Source organism: Phalacrocorax aristotelis, chromosome 4, assembly GCF_949628215.1.
Source record: "Phalacrocorax aristotelis chromosome 4, bGulAri2.1, whole genome shotgun sequence".
Classification (NCBI taxonomy): domain Eukaryota; kingdom Metazoa; phylum Chordata; class Aves; order Suliformes; family Phalacrocoracidae; genus Phalacrocorax; species Phalacrocorax aristotelis.
In genome coordinates, this window is record NC_134279.1 from 35,552,282 (window position 1) to 35,572,971 (window position 20,690).

A 20,690-nucleotide genomic window follows, 5' to 3' on the forward strand; every position below is an offset into this window, starting at 1 on the left:
AAAGTCAGTCCCATCATATTTTGTTGCCTTTCCATTACTAGCCATGCAAAATAATGCATCTGGCTGATTCTAGCATTCTAGAGGATTTCTGAATGAAGATGAAAGTCAGATTTTTTTTGTATCTTGTTTTCAGTTTCGCAGAAAAATTAACTGAATACTGAGTCAGGTCCCCCCCCCGTCGTCCCCCGTTGTCCCCCCCGTTATGCTGTACTTGGTCAAAGATATACCCCCAGTGGCAGAAATGCTTTTTGATTAGTTTCTTGCACAGACATCAATTAATCCTCATAAGAAACTATATTCCTCTGTGGGTTTTCTTTCTTCCTAAAATATATTCTAGGGAATATGCTTTTCCCTGTGTTTTTAAAAAGCCAGTTAATTCCCGAGATCAGTATTAAAAAGCAAAAGTCAAGGTTCTGTAGCAGACCTGTTTGTTATTCCGTGGTCATTAACATCGTATCTGTTTAAGAAGGGTATGTAAGAACGCCGAAAAGAGTTATACCAAGAGCTCCAAAACACCAGTCTCAGTATCATCTGGTGAAAGGCAAGAAGCTTTGTTTTCCCTCTTCCATTATGCTCTGATTTCAGTTAGGTATTTATCATTAGCATCTTCAGCTATTAAAGGGAAAAAGAGAAAAAAGGAAAAAAAAAGCCTGGATTATATGTTCTGGTTTGGGTGCAACTACAGTCAAAGGTTCAGTGAGTGAGTAATTTTTTTTTTTTTTTAACAGCTATTTTGAACAAACCAGATTCAGATTCATCTTCCGGGTCCATCAACTTTTTCTGGTCCTTTCAAGTAAAGGTGTTCTAGAAATACTGGTTTACTGATCTGTCCTTAGATTGGAGGTGGTAAAATTAAGAGAGTTAAAATAATTCAAAATCAAAACTTGAATTTAAACTGTTTTGTTCAAAATTGGTTATCACATTTTTGAAGCTTTTTCTTTACCAGAAAAAAAGTAAGTCATGGGCCCTTTCCTTATTACTAACTAAATTGTTAGAAGATTGTACAAACCTAGGAAAACCATGCACGTCTGAGTAGGACACAAATCTTCACTCTTTTGAGTAGGCATGATATAAAATCTGCGTTTTGGGATTGCGTATTTTCGTTCTTATTCTTTCTTCAATGCCTATGCTGGTTACTGAAATAGAGTTTTCTGTCAAGTGCCCTTTACTGATATGCAAATTTGGCTGTCAAGTTGATAGGAACTTGGGAAATGAAAAAGCGGAATTTAATTGCAGATTTTGGGTTCTTTTCAGTCCGTCTTGAACCAAGGGAGTGGGCATTGTCTGACCTCTGTTTTGGACTGACTTCCCAAATTAGAAAAATCTTAAATGAAAAGCATTGATTCTTGACTTGCTATGCACATATTTCCCACACGAACCTCCCCAGATGCATCATCCAGCTTTTGGGAGCAGACAGAAAACGATAGCAACAGGTTTTTGTAAAGTTTTGTCTTTCCGTGGCTACTATTATTGGTTAGTATGTTTCTGTCCTGAATGAAGGCCAGAGGAAGGAGGGTTCGCTGCTTGAAAAGCACTACCAAGATCTGCACTTAGATCTACAGCTGATAGAAGTTCCCCTCTCAGCTCTTTTAGACAACATTTTTTTGGACATAGTAACCATAACAAATGCTTATCTTGGCAAGTGAGTGGTGAATAGTTGTACTCTAATGCAAGTGCTTTTGCATTATAAACTAGTACGCAATGGTGTATGCAACCATTTACAATTAAATTAAAAAATTCAGAGGACTAAACTTGCAAGTTTACTATGCAGTTACTGAAAGAAACCATTTGATGTCAAGCTATCTACCTGACAATGTGATTTTTTTCAGAATAATATATTTTAGAGGCTTTATTTTTTTGACCAAGTCAATGCTAATGCAACTGTTCTGTCACCTCTTGTAGGAATGATGGCAGTGATGGTGGGACACATGGTTTCAGCTTTTACTAAAATTAAAGAAGTTTTGCCAAGAAGCCAGTAGAGGAAGAACCTTCAGAGCAGCATCAGTCTACTTGAAAAAGAAACGTCTCTGCAGCATGTGCCTTTACAGACTTGCTTGATTTCTGAGTGCCTCAAAAAGCATCCAGATCTGATTGAGTTAATTTATATTCTCATCCGTTTCTGCGCTCACATCCTGCAAAAGCCCGGGGTTTGCCTCTAGTCTTTGCTCCACCTGACAAGTGTCGTCTTATCTTGGGTTTTAGCCATTAGAGGCTGGCCCCAGGAGTCTGGGCTCCGAGGTTCTCCTTCCAGCGCTGCGCGTGGCTGTGAGAGGAGATACTGCTCCTCGGTTACTTGTGTGCAGGGAACAGCCTCGTATCTGTAAAGCTGAAAAGCTCTTGATAGCCTCACGTGAAAAATTTTGTGGCAGTTTTAGTAGAGCATTATGCCTTTTAGTTTAAAGGTCATGTCCGTGTATTCTTTCTCTTTGAAGTCTGGAACAGACATAATGCACGTGTCCAGCCTCCCATTCCTCAGCCTTCGAAGTCCTAGGCAATGAAAATAGGAAGTAAATACAAAACAGTAAAGTCTGCAGATGAAGGGAAGAATAAAAACCTCATGACTTCTATTCTAAAGTCAACATTTTAATACTGTGTGTGAGAGATCATAGAAACCTGCGGGCAGTATATAAAAGTAGCTTTTATTAGCTTGAATTCCCATTTAATGGGAAAGAAAATTTTTGGTGCTAGTGACTTCACACTTGCAATAACCATTAGTATGGTGGCTTTTTATTCCCCGCTGATGCTCTCTCATTGAGAATACCTCCAGCTGTGCAAGGCAGTATCTTCTCCTTCATCAGGACTTTGGCTACTCTGGCAGAAATTAACCCCTTCCTTGTAAAGAGCAGACTCAGGAGGTGATGAGCCCTTCTGAAAGTTCACAGCTTTTCTTGGTTTTTCAGAGATCAATGGACTGGGATAATGGGAAAACCCCTTCGTGCTTAATTTAAAGGGGTGACCTGTTTCTGCTTTGGCTGGAGTAAATCACAGAAAGAATCATAGAATCATTAAGGTTGGAAAAGACCTCTAGGATCATCGAGTCCAACCATCAACGCAACACTGCCATGTCTCCTAAACCATACCCTGAAGTGCCACGTCTACACATCTTTTAAATACCTCCAGGGATGGTGACTCCACCACCTCTCTGGGCAGCCTGTTCCAATGTCTGACCACTCTTTCAGTAAATAATTTTTTCATAATATCCAATCTAAACCTCCTCTGATGCGGCTTGAAGCCGTTTCCTCTTGTCCTATCACTAGTGACCTAGGAAAAGAGACCAACACCCACCTCACTACAACCTCCTTTCAGGTAGTTGTAGAGAGCGATAAGGTCTCCCCTCAGCCTCCTCTCCTCCAGACTAAACAACCCAAGCTCCCTCAGCTGCTCCTCAGAAGACCTGTTCTCCAGACCCTTCACCAGCTTCGTTGCCCTTCTCTGGACACGCTCCAGCAACTCAATGTCCTTCTTATACCAAGGGGCCCAAAAGTGAACACAATATTCAAAGGTGTGGCCTCACCAGTGCTGAGTATGAGGGCCACACAATTCTTGTTGCAGGCCAGGACACTCTTGGCCACCTGAGCACACTGCTGGCTCACGTTCAGCAAGCTGTCAACCAACACCCCCAGGTCCTTTTCCCATGGGCAGCTTTCCAGCCACTCTTCCCCAAGCCTGGAGTGTTGAATGGCTTTTTTGTGACCAAAGTGCAGAACCTGGCACTTGGCCTTGTTAAACCTCATAAGCCTTATTAAACCTCATTAACCTTGTTAAGCCTCAGCCCATCGATCCAGCCTGTCCAGGTCCCTCTGCAGAGCCTTCCTGCCCTCAAGCAGATCAGCTCTCCTGCCTAACTTGGTGTCACCTGCAAACTTACTGAGGGTGCACTCGATCCCCTCATCCAGATCATTGGTAAAGATATTAAACAAGACTGGCCCCAACACTGAGCCCTGGGGAACCCCGCTCGTGACTGGCTGCCAACTGGAATTAGCTCAGTTCACCAGTGTGGGGCTATGTGCTTGTTTCAATGTATGCTAGGTTTTACGGGTAATGTTAGTTGCTTTTGTCAGCAGGTTACCCATAGCTGGTGAGGAAAATATTTGCCACCAAGGTTTGCAGCCAGCATCACGGCAGCCCTTGGGGTAGCAGGCACTTCTCAGTGTCCCTTGTCCATGCAGCAGCCGCAGGAAGAAACAAAATGGGAATATGTGAATGTGGAAACACCATGGCGGGCAGGGGTGCTGCCCTCCTCACTCCGGTCAGCTGCACGCCTCCTTGCATTTGACAAGTGTAAATTTTCAGTCTGAAAAAAAATAAATCCCTCCTTCGCAGTAAAACTGAATGACACAAAAGAATGAGACAGGCTAATTGAATTAACTGAGGTGCTCACCAGACTGGCTTTCGATCGTTGAGAGATGTGGTGCCAGTCAGCCTGGCTAAAGCTGTGTCCTGGGAGAAACTTTATTTTGAGTCCTCTGTTCACGATTGTGAAGGTCATAAAGGCACAGCGATATGCAGCTGTGATAGTTCCATTTAGCACTGCTGTTCCATGCCACCTTTAAATATATTTTTTTAGTTCTTTGGGCCATGTGATCGGGTTATCAGTCCTGTTACAGGAATGGGATGCTGCTGTTCACCATCTTTTAAAATAAGCTCTGTACCATAAATGCTTTCTTGTAACTCTCAAAATCAGTTTCCATGGTAACTGTCGCTGGAACAATCTTCTTGTTGATGAAAAGGAGGAAAATAATTTCCTTTTTAGGAATCCTCTGCTCAGCCTAGTAAAATTCCCTTTTTACTTGGACCCTATTCACCTCTAGGGAATCAGGATTCTTGTCTCCATATACCTCCACCTAATCTGCCCTGGATTTCACCCCCACAATTTCCCTCTCCCAATCCTTTCTGCCTTCTGAGCTGAAATCAGTAGCTTTTGCTTCAGGGATAAAAATCTGGGAGGTTTGTGCTGCAGAATTCCGTGGCACGTGGCTTCCATTTTACCTTTTGGCTAAAGCTTCTTGAATTTCACCCAATTTTTATCGAAACAGACTAACTTTTCTGGAGCCCTCTCTGCAGCGGGAGGCTGCGGCGTAATGCAAGATGATGCAGGATATTGTGCCTCTGGCCTTCCCCTCGTTGCTGATACCTTCTGCCATCTCAGCCCCAGGACGCATTTCAGCAGGAGCACTTGATGCCAAGGCAGAGCCTGGCAATCTGCTGTATGCTGTGGAGCTTCTGTCGAGGAAAAATTGTGATTGCTTAGAGATTAGTCACGCAAAGAGTCTCTGCAAACGAGCCTTGAATGCTACGTGTTTTGTAATGCCTTGCTGCAGAAACAGCTGTCCTGTGTCCAAATGAGATGTGAGATGCAGCTTCAGCCTCTGTAGCTCTCTCTGCAGCATCAGAAGGCTTCGAGACTGAAGAGGTTTTGTTAAAAAAACGTGCTTCTGGCAAACGTAGTTTAAAGTGCAGCTGTATTGCAGCCTAGCCTCTGGAACAGACCAGCCTGATCATATCTTTTCATGAGCATCATGAAAAGTATTGCTATTTTTTTTTCCTTTAAACGAATTATTTTTCCTTAGTTCACAGGTAAAATGGAGGTATAAGGAAAAGATCATACCCCACAGTGCAATTTCTCCAGCAGAAGCTTTCCTGAAGTGCTTTGAGCGTAATACAGCCTCTTTTCCTTCCAGCCCCTCAGCAGGTTATTGCCTGTTTTTCAGCATCTGTCTTGACATCCCCAGGGGTTTTGAGTACAGCTTTGCTAAATGCCATGCAAAGCACTTGTGAATCTGTGTCTCTTCAGAGCTTTTCAGGAGACCAAGTTCTACTGAAATCACTGGGAGCCTTAAATCTGCCTGAGTTAGTCTCAGGTCTCTTCCCTAGGGTAGCTAAATGAATTCAAGTAAATAAAGGAGATTTTGTGAGGTTTTTTTCACTTAAGCTTTCTGTTGTCAAAGACAGCAGGATTGTAAATCATCCTTTACTGCAGGAGCAATTGAGCCTGGTTCTGAATACAGAAGGAATATGCAATCTAGATGAAAGTCATTTTGCTTACTACTGTTTTTGGAGCCTAAATACCTTGGACAGGATCTGGGGTCTCAACAGAGACCAGCAGTAAAGCAGATTTTTTTTTTTCCCTGAATAACTGTTTTGTAATTGACAGAAGTCTCGTGTCATTCTTCAGTTTGAGAATCAGTCTCCTCAGCTTTCAATGCTTTTGAAGGATGGATGCATTATCTTCAACAACTTAAAACAGAAAGTGAAACAAACCAAGTTTCAGGCTTAGTCCCTTATGCCTTTCCCTCCTCTTTTTCTTGTTTGGAATGGGAGGGTTTCCCAGGAGAGTTAGCGGTGAGTTTGCACTCCTTTTCCTTGAGAAAGCTTCATCAAGCATCCTCTGTTTTCTTTTCACATCCTGGTCATGCTAAATAGACTTAAAAAAAAAATCTTTTGAATTTTTCCCAAATGGGTGGAATTAAAATGCTTAGATCTGTATAAAGCAAAGAAAGATAATCTAGGACTCTTGCTGAAGAGTCATGAGTTGCCATAAAACCTAGATGTATCCCTTTTTAGGTTAAGAGTTACAGTGTGCCTGTGCAAACTCTCTACCTCTGGCTGCTAGGACTATGAATCATGTGGAATATGTTATTCTGGTGTTTTCGTTGCTGGTTACTTCCACAAAAAATTGACCTTTCAGAAATACCAGCCTGTCCCCCTTGCTATTGTACATTGTACCAGAATATAAATATATAAATAATTTTAGAACGTTTGCTCCTATGAGTTTTTTTTTTACTTTTCGGTCTCATGTGTTTTCCATGGGCAAGATCATTACTTAATGGATGCATTTAATTGGTTTTGATTGTCCATAATTGTAAGGCCACAAGTAGTGAGGCACCAGTTCAGAAGTTTGCATTAAGTAGTGACCTACTTCTTTATATGCTCAATTAACATAAAAGAAAATATTATGCCAACAGACAATACAATTCCTTCAAGCAGTGTTTCTAGCTTGAGCAGTAATGTGCTTTTACATCCGTATGATTTACTGTCTCTCTCTGTCTATCTAGTCCTCTAGTTCATGCTCTTCAAACATGGTAATTTCCCAGTCACGAATATATTTTCAGGCTGAAACTTTCACTGTTTTTTTGCTGTAAGAAAAGCAGTTACAGCCCTCCTCTTGGTGTTTTGGGGAATGAAGATAGTGATAAATTGCCTCTCGAGATTCCTATACTAACCATTTCTAGTACATCTGTAAAATAATATTATTAGCATTGGTCCTACTTAATGATTCAAAGTGTTTAACCTAATTGTAAACACGAAAAAAAATCAGTTGGTGAGGTGTTTGGTTTTTTTGTTTATTATACTGATGAATGCACACACATGTGCAAGACAGTAAGCCTGCTACGGGTCCTAAAGGCTTTGGAGACTGAGAACAAGATCCCACAGTTGCCACATGTGCATGAGGTGGGTTTGCAGTGCTTGACCTGAGAGTGTGGGGTTGATGAACCACCCCTCTATAGCATGGAGAGCAGGAAGGGAAGACAATGGCAGGTGTTGGCCTTGTGGCATTTGGGCTTCCCCTCAGGACAGGTAATGGCCTTTGGGCAGCTGAACGGTGGTGCAGGCTGCTGGAGCAGTACTGGATAATGCCTGTGGGGAGTCAAACCTACACCATGGGATTTCATACTGATTTTTTTCTTCCAGGGCTTAGATGAAACTACTAAACTGAGCCACGGCAGCGGTGTGCAAGAAAAAAGGCAAGTGTCCAAAGAAGGGCAAAGAAGCTGGTGAAGGGTCTAGAGCGGAAGGCTTCTGCGGGGCGGCTGAGGGAACTGGGGTTGTTTAGTCTGGAGAAGAGGAGGCTGAGGGAAGACCTTATTACGCTCTACAACTACCTGAAAGGAGGTTGTAGTGAGGTGGGTGTTGGTCTCTTCTCCCAAGTAACTTGTGATAGGACAGGAGGAGATGGCCTCAAGTTGCACCAGGGGAGGTGTAGATTGGATATTAGGAAAAATTTCTTCACTGAAAGCATTTCAAGCACTGTAAGAGGCTGCCCAGGGAAGTGGTTAAGTCACTGTCCCTGAAGGTATTTAAAAGATGTGTAGATGTGGTGCTTAAGGACATGGCTTAGTGATGGAGTTGGCAGTGTTAGGTTAACATTTGGACTTGATGTTCTCAAAGGTCTTTTCCAACCTAAACGATTCTATGATTCTATGTTATTCACCACCCCGCAGACCTCAGCACACAGCTCTAACAAACAAGCCTGCGCCATATTTCTGACCATTTTTCCTTTGAACTTGCTGCTCAATTTTAATAACTGACTGGATCTCAGAGTTGGAACAAAGCCGAGAGCAACAAGGCCCGGAACATTCCCCATTGCTCAGCAGCAGGTGCTCATCTGTGGCTGTGCACGTGCCGGCCAGCATGGCCCGATGGCAGGGCAGAGGGGCAGGTGTGGTACCCACCAGCAGGGACTGGAGTCCCTCTGGGGGCCTGCAACGGGAACACGTGCTGTGCATCAGCGGGGCAGGAATGCACGCAGCTGCAGGAGGCTGTTGCATTACCAGGCAGCCTCCCTATATCCGTCTTTTGCCTACCTCCTCAAAAAACTAATATACTTAAAAATAATTTAGCTGCAGGGATGCGCTATAAATTTCCTTAGTTAAAGATGAACTAGCACTTTTGTGACTTGCAGGGACTATATCCCCAACTGGGGTTAAACAGCGCACGTGGTGTTGCCTGCTTTTTTACCTCTGGGAATAAGCTAGTAGCTTGTTAACAGTACCTAGCAAGTGGGAGAAGAAAAGTGGCATTAAACCCAGCTCTGGCAAGGAGAAAAATCAACTGGAAAATATGCATTTTTAATATGCCACTGGGTAAGTATATAAGAGCAGAACAAAATTCGTTGTAACCTGATATCCCTCAGGAATGAGGGAAAAGCTGACTGCTTGCTCCACTGAGCCAAAAAATAAGAAAACATGTAAGTGCAAGTGTGTAGTCAGCAACATAAGGAATAATGCTTCAGAAAGCAGAGAGCAAAGCTGGAGCGTTGAATGTTAAAAGGCTAACAGTTTTACATAGAAACAAAACCTATTATTTGTAACCTGTTTGTATGCTACTCTTAATATCCTAAAGAACGTCCCGACCCTTCTGCATTTACCCAGCCACCAGACAGCTGTTTTGGCAGAATCTATGGAAATACTGCACGTTAGCCATCTTCTGATTTCTTGCTGGAAACTAAACAGATTTTGGATGTAAACATGCAACACATTAGAATAACCAAAATGCATTTCCTAGGACGGATGCGTTGTTTTCAGAGGTCTACTTGTTTAATGTTTTATCAAGCCCTTTAGAGCAACACCGCAGTTGCATTTTATTTGAGCATCACCCAGCACACACGATAGGTTTGGAAAAGCAACGCTGCATGGCCTTCAGGCACCCGGCAGAGTACGTTTTTGGCATGGCATGCAGAGAATTAGGCACCCGGCTCCTGCGGCTGATGGGATTTGCACGGCTCCTCATCCAGACTGTGCTGGAGCCGTACCGCTTCCCATGCCGTTGTGAGTGCTGTGCTGTTGGGAATAGCTGGTGAGCAAAGGGCTACGGCCCCTGGGATGTCAGCTCAGCACAGCACATCCCTGGGGAAAGGGCAGAGGTGCTGTGAGGTAAAGCCCTGCGCATCAAAAATGCACTCCCCTAAGGAACTGAAAGTACCTGCAATTATTTGGAAGGAGGCTTGTACAAGTGACATACAAGTCATTTTCAGAAGACAATGACAGCAATTGCAGTTGCAGGGAACTGCAGATGTTCTGTGAAAAGAAATGAACAAGCCTAAAATTGCTTTCTGTGAAACAAAATAATCTTCAAAATGTCCAAATCATCTGATTTTTCTGCAACGCTTCTCTAGGTAGCATTTGAAAATGGATTCGAAAGTCGTAAGTATGTAGGCTGATCCCTGGCTATAGAAGTAAGAGAAAAAAGTTGCTCTTCTGGCTTTTCCCAGGGCAGCCCACACCTCCCTGCTCCCCACTGTGCTCTGGGGTCCGCCACATGGCAAGGGTTTCTGCAGAAACTCCTCCAGAAATCAAACCATTTCAAGTGACGGGGGTTGACGTGGCTTCTGATGTTACCTCCCCACCTTTCCTCAGCTGAGCCGCCCGTGGGGTACCGCTCCCTTGTAGGTCAGCGGGGTGTGGGCGTTCATGTATATTTTGTGCCCTTTGAGGAATGCTTGTTTGTAGCTGGGCACCCACACCTGCCACCCCTGGCAAAAGCACCCCATGTTCACGTGTGACATTTGACCTCAGTGGTGGTGGAACTGGGGCCCTGGAGAGGACTTCAGTACCCTGGATTGGCGGGATTGTTATGAAATACTCAACTCTTGCCTAGGATTTTACTGCTCTACGCAATATCGGCATACAGCAAGGACTGTTGATGCTGTGGTTTGAGCTTGGGTCCCGTCATCCTTCCCATTTCCACGTCAGACATCTATCTTAGCCTGCCACCCACCCCACTGCTCCCCACGCAACCCAGGTGCGAGGCAGTGCCTCTCCTCATCTCCCATTAAAACCAGCCCTGACAGCAGTAAAATCAAATGCCAACGCTTTGGGGTGGTCAGGGCAACTTTTTAATAGCGGTCCTTGTCCTCAGGGACAGATTTATTTTCTCCCTCTTAATACTCTGCTTTTCTTTTCCCTAAAGGATTAGCCCCTCACTTAATTTACTGAAAGAGCATGGTGGTGGAGATGGTCACTTGGTGAGAAACCAATGGCTGCAGCCACGCTAGTTGTCTGGAAGTAAGCGAGCTAAGAAGACTGATCACGTTGAGAGGCGATGCCTCCCACTGCAGCTCTCACACAGCAGGCAGCGAACCCTTCCCGGCTGGAGAGCCCGACCTGCGTGTGCATCGTGGTGCCCGGGCACCGAGCTGGGCAGCGGCCAGCCCCATCGGCTTCTTCAAGAGTGTAAAAAAAGACGTGGCCTTAAGCCCGTGTTGTGAAAATCCCTGGTACTTCACAAACTGCCCGCATTACGTTGTTTTTCTAGGTTACCTAAATTTCCCCCTTGGTTTCAGATGGAAGTGAAACTCCTACTTGCTGTCAAAACTGGGAGGGGATAATTTTGTTCGGCAACATCTTTTTCTCAAATGGGTTATTCGATCAAGTAACTGCAGCTCGTGGGTTTCCAATTGCTCCCCTAACTGCCCTCTGGCCTGTACCATGAAAGAAATAAACACATTCAGTTTCTTTGTCTTAGAGGAGAACATCTGTGACCCATTAACGTCGGATCCTGGGCTGTGAAGCCAGCTTTGGAGCCAGGCCTAAAGCACAGCTCGGGCAAATCCTTCATTCACTTCTCAGGGAGTTTGGCATTGCTGTTCTCCAATAATTTATCGGCATGTTTATTTTTGTTATAGTAGCACTTCAGGACTTCAAAAAAGAGCTACAGCAATATTTTACTGTGTCTAAGTAAGCTTTTAACAGTAGCATTTCCAATTTGAACGTATTTTGAAATCTTTCTTGTTTCTGTGTTTTTTTGATGTCATCGGTGCATCTTCCTCCCTCAAATGCATCTGCAGACATGTGGAATTGCTGCATCCTTGACAGCTAAGCTTTTTCTGAAATACTGCACCACTAAACTGATTCTTGTTGCTTTATACCTTTATCAGGCTTTAACCCTTTGGACTAAAATTTCTCATGCCCGTTATCTGCCTCCAACTGTTTTATATTTTCCTTATTTTTAGTTGCAGTGAAAAACAGCTCCACTGGACTGAGGTTAAGTAAAACTACATTTTATCCCTATTAAAACCTTCTACAGCTATTGAAGTTGAAAATTAAACCACATGGTAACTGTGCCATGGCTCACGCCGTCTCCTTTTCCACTCCATTGAGCTTTGCCTGCAGCTGCGCCCCGATGAAATACCGTCGTCTTACAAACGAGATGCAGCCCGCGAGACACGATGCATCTCCTCATGCGCTGCCTTGGCGCCGGGGTGCGCCCAGCTTTTATTGACAGTATTTGTCATGCTGTGAAATCCTATTTTACTGTTTTATTTCTAAGCACACACAGGCCCGATGGCTTTTCACAAAGCTGTTATTTATTACACCTCTTTGCTACAGACCATCCTTTCGATCTGCTTATGGGCCTCAAGTAGCTGACTTGATCCATAAGGTGTAATTTTACATGGATCATTCCTATTTTTGTGTGGGTCTCCCTCTCCTTGTCATTCTTGCTAGTGGCCGAGGTGGCTGAGAGGCTGCTGCCTGCAGCCGAGCACCGGGGTTTTTGCCAGAGAAGTCCTACAAGGCAGGAGCCGGGGCTTTGTACCACTGCAGCCCAAGGTTGTGGGTGACCTTCACAGCCCAAGTGAGGTGGCATGGGTAGGGTGGATGCTTATTTTTGGGACTCGAGGGAATGCTTTCCTCTCACCTTGAGATGTTATCGGTGCAGTTTATCACCACGGTAATACAAATGACATGCCCTTGCCTAGAAGTGGCGACAGGCGTGATTGTGCATTAAAAAAATTATCGCCTTTCAGGAAAAGCACAGCTTTACTGACGCCTGTTTTGCAGCTATTTCCCTTGCCTTGCAGATAGCATAGTTCTGCACTAGAACCATTCCCCTGGACTTTTGCATAGTCCACGGATGTGCAAACCACTTACAGCAATGCGGTGCCGCAGGATGGAGGAGTCGCAGAAGCCGGACATCTCCCTGTGGCACGGCTGCTGCGTCGCCTCTCATTTTTATCATGTGCGCTCCAGGGGTTGTTTTCTTTTATTCGTAACAGCTTAGAAATGCACACAGCAATGGCTTAGAAATCATTCCAGAACGAGAGAATAAATATGCATAGGTACAAATCTCAAGGGCAGGAGAAAATTAAGGATGCTTTGCTTCACATTGGTACAGGCGTGACCCTCAGCGACAGAAACTCAATGCGCACCCCAGATTTCCTGCTCCCCCCCTCTTTCGTGCCTAGGAACCACAGGGCTGTCAGAGCAGCGTGTCATGTTTTCTACATGATGCCATCACTTCAAACCATGCAGCGAACTCATGGGTTTAGGGAGTCCAGCATCATTGTCTCTGAAGCTTTCAAAGCTTCGCTTTAGTTTTAAATGCCTCTTTAAGCACAGACAATGCTCCAACAGGCTTGCTGAAACTAAATGAAGCTTATAAAGCTTTGAACGCTATTGTAACACGGTGGGTCCCGCAGGAGACTGCAAAATCCTGCTGTGTGCAAGGATCCACCACGCTTTCAAGTGGATGCACTGTATGTGCTAAAAAATGTAGGCAGAGCAGGGCAAGGAAAGGACAGAGCGTGTCAGCGTATTTTTTGAATTACCTAGCATTCGACTGATATTGCAATGGTAACATTGCTTTTTAAAATAAAAGCATTCATTATCCTTTCTTCTTTAGTACCGGGAGAAGTTTGGGATAGAGTGGTGTATGTAAATATACATACACGCTGTTTTCTTATTTGAGATTCCAGACCAAGTGGCTCTTTTTGAGTATCTCGCCTAACCATATCTTTTTTCCCTCAATCTTTTGTAAACTGCATTATTAAAATAACTTAATATTGTCCTACATTCATCAAGTCTTCTATATGATCATATATAGATGCTTGCAGATTTTTTCCAATGAAAAATGCATGAGGAGGGGGAAAATGAAAAAAAGTAGGGCAGGTAAGTACCCTATTTTTCTGGCTGTGTTTAATCACAGCCTAGGAAGTCAAAGCGAGCTGGCAAAAATTCTGCTTAGAAACAAGAGCGCAATGTTTGTCATCCACAGTAATGAGTACGGTGTCATTAACAGCTTGCTGGGGCAGTGCCATGCTGCCTGTTCACTTTCCCGTCCTCAAACAGGCGATGGGCTGCTGACCCAGATCAGGCGTGTAAGACGAGAGCGATGCCTCCCTGACAAGCCCCAGCAGTGACAACCGGTCATTAATTGAGGTTTTAGAAACGATTTGTACTTCTTTAATTACACTGCCAGGGCAGGCTTTGTCCCGGGCACTCTTATCAGGCTGAATTAGTCTTTAAAAGAATTAGGCTCAGCCCAGCTCAAGCTGCACTTACCAGCTTCGCTAAAAATCTTTGCTGGGGATGCGGGGGCGGGGGGGAACGCACGACAATAATTGTCACCAGGAGGAAGAGAGAAACTCTTGTTCCCATATTGGTTTATTATTCTAATGATGTAGAGGTGCCCTGACGGAGAGCGCAGCCCTGCTCCACTGGGAGTTACACAAATGCTGAGATGGTAGGAGAGTCTCTTCTCCCAGAAAGCTGGCTAGCTAGGCAAGCTAGCTGGGCAAACACCAGGGAGAAGAGGGAAGGCTGCTTACCTTCAGTTGTCATGTGGGGATCCGAGCACAAAAATGTATGGCTGTGCTCTGCCAGGTCCTCTTTTTCTGTTTTTTTAATCCTTGTGAACTCACTCATGAGCTGATCTTTGGGGAGCACGTAGCCCTGTGGTGGAGGTCAGCGGGACTTGGCTTTCCTTAGGTGGGACTGAGCCCCCGGTGATTTGTGCCTGGCCCTGAAGCGCCGGCAGCAGGCGTTTAGGGAAATGCTGCCCCTTTGACGAAGAACGAGCTCGTTGGATGAGTAGATGACCCAGATGAAGGTGTTATCCCCCCTGAATCTCTCTTTGGGATTTGTAGCCTTGTCGGGGGGACTGGCCATTGCTGCACTTGCCGATAGAGCTGGCCCCAGGCGTGCGGGCGGGTGTGGGAATGTACAGCCACAGGCCTGATAAAGCGGAGCTCAGCAAGGGAGGCAGGCTGCCAGGGAGGGCAAAAATTGGCCCTGGGCTCAGCCGGAGACTGCTGCAGGCCCCAGGATGGGTGCCTTTCAGCCCATGCCAATGGGGCTTATCACTGCTGATTTCCTGGCTGGGGTTGGCAAGGATCAGATAATACCCTAGAGTGGGCTGACCACTTCCCTGGGGCTTTTTTTTTTAATCATTTTTTTAAATATATCACCTTCGGTGCATACCACCTCTCAAACTGCACCTAATGGAAGCCCCTAAATAGATGACCAGTATACTTATTTTGAACACTAAGCACATATGTTGTAGTACGTGGCTGAAATGATTGCATACTTGGACTAGAAAGGCTGGGCTCAATTCCCCCAGAAATTAATTTTGCTTAGTATTTCTGTAAAGCATTCCATCTTTTTTTGAAAGGCAAGTAGCTATTCCCACACTGAAAGTAATGGGGATTCCTAATGGCATTTAGGGCTGGATTAATTGCTGCGTGCTTTACGATTTGCAGAAGTTTACAGTGGTATCTCTAGGCTGCTGTAGGTAAAACTCACCTCCTTTTCCTTCTAGTTCAAGGGCAAAGGAAACAGCAAAAGCAAATATTTCAGCAGCGCATCCTACTACTGAAAAACAAGTCAAAGATCTTAAAGTATGACAGCACAGGGATTTGTTTCGTATGAAAAGTATGCGTATAGCCTCAAAAAATCTTCCCTAGCTGGGAAACAGCATCACCAATAGGTCTGCAAGCTTTGGAAGAGCGCTGACACATTTGCAGGTAGCTGGGGGAGCTGCACAGGCCGGTCCATGCCAGGTTCACACGGTGGGACCATCCCCGCCTGGTGCATCGCCTGACAAGTTCCTCATCCAAATATTTTAGTGGTTGTTTGCTTTTCCAAGTTGAGAAGGGTGAATCTATTGGCTCTGGATTAGTCACTAATTTCTGAGGAACAGAAGAGTACCACGGTGGACCATCAAAGAGGGCCAGCAGGGACATGCTGGCAGCCATTTCTCCCCCTTGCTGCATCCTGTGCACCAAGCTCCTTCTCACCAACAGGTCTGCAGCGAGGCTAGATGAGCGAGGCTGCTCTAAATAAAACCAAGCTGCGGCAGTGAGAAGGCGGCGAATGTAGGTCGGATGCAGTTGGAAAGCTGTTGGTGACGGCGCCGATGCGAGCATAACCGGGTGGTGAGGGATGCGGTGTTCGGGATGCCCAGGCTGCCTAAAGATGATGGGAGCAGAGAGAGGGGTTGCATATCACGTGCAAGCTCGCTGCAGGTTGGGCTGCGGGCGAGGGGGAGCAGGGCAGCCCTCACGCTGCGGGGGGGGAAGGCGAACCCTCCTTGGGGAAGTGTGAGCCAGCACCCGCTGAGCGTGGCCAAGAGAGGATAGGGTGGGTGAAACCGGTGGGGCAGCAGGTGCTGCAGGACACAGGGGTCTTGTGTCTCCTCCTGTGCAACCAAGGCCAACAAAGGCAGGTATTTCAGCCTGCTGGAACCCAAATATCCATTTTCTTATGATTGCAGAAGTCACCTAGAGCCTTATCTGGGAGGAAAAGCTTTCCCGACTGCTCCCCTTCTGCTCTGCCCACCCAGCATCATCCTTGCTCTGTCTTCCCCTGCGCCCTCTGTGGTGGGGGGCAGCTCTCCAGGCTCACCTGGGACTGGCCCAGGAGCACCTCCGTGTATTCAGCAGCAGGTACATTTCACCTCATCTCACGCATGAGGAACAGTCCCAGGCATCTTCAGCTGGTAAAGGGATGCACGGAAGCACAGGAGCGGGAACGTAATTAGGCCGCCTGATCCCATCTGACGTCTGTTACACAACACGCATCTCCCCATCCGATCACAACATCTGCTTCGTGGCTCTGATTTCCTCCCAGTTCTGCCCGTTGCATCTGAAAAAGCCTCCAGAAAGCAAGGTGTTCAGCCCTGCCATCAAATTGGGGTGGCTCTACCACACCTGCAGAACGCCTTACAACTCCCCGCTTTCCAAGGCTGCAAACATGCCCCTTGCCTTTAATGGGGGAAGCATCTCCCAGGTAAGCCTGGTCCCTGCCTGGCCTGCGCCTCAGTCTACCTCTCTTGCCTAACATTTTAAAACCTGCTTAGCTAAACCAGCCTCAAGACTGCCTAGGAGAGTCTTCCTCTACACCCTGACCTACTGCCAGCCAGACCCCTTTCTGCAGACATTAAAAATGCAGTTGACTTTCAGACCTAGACAGGCAAAAATCATCATCTCATGTCAACACCAGTCTTTAAAAACTCAGCAAGAAAAAGCTTGTAATTTAAAATAACGTCAGTCTACGGCTGTAACTGGTATTCCATCTGAGACCAGTTGCAAAAGTGGTGGGAACAGTTCCCTGATGAATGCACACTACGTTCATGGTGCCATGCAGCCCCTAGGAGGGGTTGTTATACCCATTATAACCCATATAATATTATTACACCATTATAAGCCTCTTTCTCTCTAGACCATCTATTCATGCACCTGTCCAAGCGTGGCTGCATGTTTGCCAGCAGAGAAGCAGCTGACCATTCCCATTTTAATAGGCGCTGTTTACCTGCCAGCCCTGGGGCGCTCAGGGTCACAGGCAGAGGGGTGCCATGGGGTACGCCTGTGCAACCGGGGCAGTGATTCCTCTGCCTGCGTGTGAGGCAGTGCGGGCAATGTGATTGAAGGCGCAGAGGGACAGGACGGAAAACAAAAGACCCATGTAACAGGCGGAGAGCAGGAAAAATGGGGGAAGGGAGAAAAGCGAGAGGAGGGCGAGGGCAGGAGACAAGAGTGCATCGCCATACGTCGGCAGTTGGGCAATATGGGTGAATGCCGAAGCCTTCTCCTTTAGGGAAGGGGTCAGCGTCGCTCTTGCCACGAGCAGGGGTGCGTTCCCTGCACACAGACCTACCCTCACCCCTGGCTGCTCAGTCAAACACGGACAGCCTCTGTGCGGGAAAAGCTTTTACAACCGTGAAGCGGAGAGGGCATTGTGTAGCTGTCCCGCTGCCGATGGGGACCGAGGTCTCCGACGGCCTCATGTGTTGTCTCAGTCCAGGGCTGAAAATGGGTTTTGTCATTTGCTTGGCTTTATTTACGAGCCTTTGGTGAGTAAGCACCGTGTTTCCATTGTTTATGTGAGTTACTACGTGCGATCAGTAAGGAGAGAACCAGATGCAATTTTGGGGTTGTGCAAACCTCGTTAGCAGAGTATTTGTTTTCTTTTTTCCTCAAGGTTTGCAGAACTAGCTTAACAACTGTTTTTCCTGTAATTTAAGCATTTAAGGGTTTATTTTTTTTTGAGCAAAAGGCACAAGTACTTTAAAATACAATTAGAAGGGCGTGTGAACCGCATGTTAAAAGCACACAAACAGCATGTGCTATTGCTGGGCTCTGTTCTACGCTTCTGTTTTATAACCGCCGTAATTACCGGAGAGACCCATCGGGCACCCGAACAGTGACTTAAAACCAAAATGGATCAGGAGAGCAGCAGTAATCCTCTGACATACAGCGCTACGAAGCAGTCAAGAAACACTAAGGCGAGTAAGTCTCACTGCCCATTTATTCTCCGAACCGTACACCCGCTTTGGCAGCATCTTCCCTAAGAACATCTGCACGAAGGTCACCAGATCGGGGCTATTTTACTTTTTCCTTTCTCTTCTCCCGCTCCGTTCTCACGCTGCTTCATTCTTCCTCTGCTCACTGTCTTATTTTTTTTTTTTCTTTAAAAACAAAAAAGAAGGGAGCACCCGAGCCCTGGCCGGGTGACATCCCACAGGGGTGTAAGGGATGGCGGGGAGCTCCCGGGCCGCCGCACACCACGCGCCAACTGCACGAACGCGGTCACAAACCCGATTTTGCACCGGTTTTTCCCATCGCCTCCCCCGCCTCCCTCTTGCTTTGGGGCGGGTTTGGGGAGGCAGGGCCCCCCTCCCCCGCCTGGCGGCAGGCCATGTGCTCGGCGCTGGCGGCGGCGGGAAGAAGGGGCGTGCCAGCGGGAAGGGGCGTGGCGCGGCGGCGCGCAGCCGCGTGGCGTGGCGGTGGGCGGAGCCCGCGCCCGAGGCGGCCCCGCCCCGCCACCGCCCCCCGCCCCCGCCCAGCCGCAGCACGGCGCGGCGCGGCACGGCATGGCGGGGCTGCGCTACCCGCAGCAGAGCGGCTATTGCCGGGCGGCCGCGGCCATGAACCTCCTGCTGGGCGTCTTCCACGTCCTCCTGCCCTGCTTTCGCCCCGGGGAGGCGCAGGGACAAGGTGAGGGCGCCGGCGGGGCGGGCCGGGGGAGGGAGGGAGCCGCCGCTGCGGGCGTGCGAGGGAGCGAGCGGGGCCGCCACCCCCGCTGCCGTCCCTCGGGCGGCTGCCGCGGTGGCAGCCCGGGATCACAAAGGGAGCCGGGACGTGGCTGGCATCCCCCGTCCCCCCCGCGGCGTGCCCGCCGTGCCGCCCCGTGCCCGCCGCCCTCCCGTGTCAGCCGGGCCGCGCCTGGCTGCGGGCCCGCCCCGGCGCGGGGAGCCCCGGGCCGCCGCCCCCGGCCCCTGCCAGCGCGGCCGACCCACCCGCCGTTTCTCTTTCTGTGTCTCTGCCCCCGCAGCCATCGAGCCCATCCCCGGCGTGGTGGAGCTGTGGCAGGCCGAGGAGGGGGAGCTGCTGCTGCCCGCCCAGGTGAGGGGGCGCCGGGGCGGGGGGCGGTGGTTGGGGCTGGGGGTAGGGCGATGCGGGGCCAGGGGGGGAGCGATGCGAGGTCGGGGGGGGGTGCGGGGCCCGGGGGGGGGGTGCGGGGCCGCGGCGGGGGGCGGCCTCACCCGCTGTCACGCCGCAGCCCCGACCCCGCGGCCTCCCGCTCCCAGCGCCGGGGCCGCAACCTGCAGCGGGGCTCCTCAGCTCCGGGGTTTTCTTTTCTGTGGGTTTTTTACCGCTTTCTCTTTCCCTTCTTCTTTTTTTAAAATTTTGTTTTAAATGTTATTTTAATGAATGCATTTGTGCACGGCAAATACTATATGCGCACGTAGCGAATACGCATGTATTTGTATGTCAGACCCGCTCAGGTGAAGCCATTTTTCCCCTTCAAATGACACATCATTTGCGATGTCGTTCGGCTCATGGTAGCGCGTTTTTGTTTTGTTGAGCCGCAACATGATTTGGTACGTTCTGTATGGGGAGAGGAGCCCGTACAGTGAAACAGGAGGCTGGGCCCGGGGGGCGAGGAGGGGTGCTGGGGGGCGAGAAGGGGTGCTGGGGGGCAAGGAGGGGTGCTGGGGGCACCGGCCTGGAGTTCATGGCATTTGAGGCAGTCATTTAGCTTGCACTGACGGACTCTGCCATATGTTGAGCTGGGCCTTCCTAGACTTCAAGGCACCAGGCTCGTAAATGGGAAGCAGCAGTCCTTAGGGACATCATCTTATGTGAGAGGGAAAAGAGAGTAATTTATTTCTCTTAAGCCATTATATCATTCTCTGTTTAGTGCTCAGCCATTGATACCCATTAATGTAGGGAAAAACAACAGAAGCGTTAGTTCCTTGGCAAGCTAACAATTGATGCTGCTTACCAGGGCCCAGCGTTTTGTATTGTGGTGTTATGAAAGTGTTATCTATTGTATATACAAATACTTTAAAAAAAAATTATATATTACGCTGTTCAGAAATTGCCTGGTGCGGATGTGGTAGCAGCTAAGGTAAGGTGTAGAGTCTCTGTGCCCAGGGATGCTTAAGGAACTCGGCCTTTTGCTTGTGCAGTCTTTACCTTGAAGACATTAAGATGCATTAGATGTAGAACCGTGTAATGCAGTCATTTATAGTTGCTCCTCGTTGCAAAGCTGCAACTGAGTGGTGATGATGTGATGTTTACTTCCTGAGGAGATGAGGTCCTCTTGGAAAACACTTTGTTCTTGAGCATCCTCATAAAAAGCTCTAGCATGACTGAAGCAAAACCAGGCGTGAACAGCCCTTGAGTTTGG

The 20,690-nt window shown here is 47.6% G+C and overlaps 1 protein-coding gene across 7 annotated transcripts in view; it reads left to right on the forward strand.

Moving 5' to 3' along the window:
* Nucleotides 1–18,820: 18,820 nt before the first annotated feature.
* Nucleotides 18,821–20,690, forward strand: part of TMEM131L (transmembrane 131 like) — an 83,369-nt gene continuing 81,499 nt past the window's right edge. For 4 of the 7 annotated variants that reach the window (XM_075090970.1, XM_075090973.1, XM_075090971.1 and 1 more), the window contains exons 1-2: nt 18,822–18,991; nt 19,329–19,399. In XM_075090970.1, coding sequence (XP_074947071.1) covers nt 18,868–18,991; nt 19,329–19,399 — 195 coding nt within the window. In that variant the 5' untranslated portion in view covers nt 18,822–18,867. Of the gene's footprint in view, nt 18,992–19,328; nt 19,400–20,690 lie in introns of all 7 variants that reach the window. The other 3 variants (XR_012660301.1, XR_012660302.1, XR_012660300.1) reach the window with 1 other exon arrangement.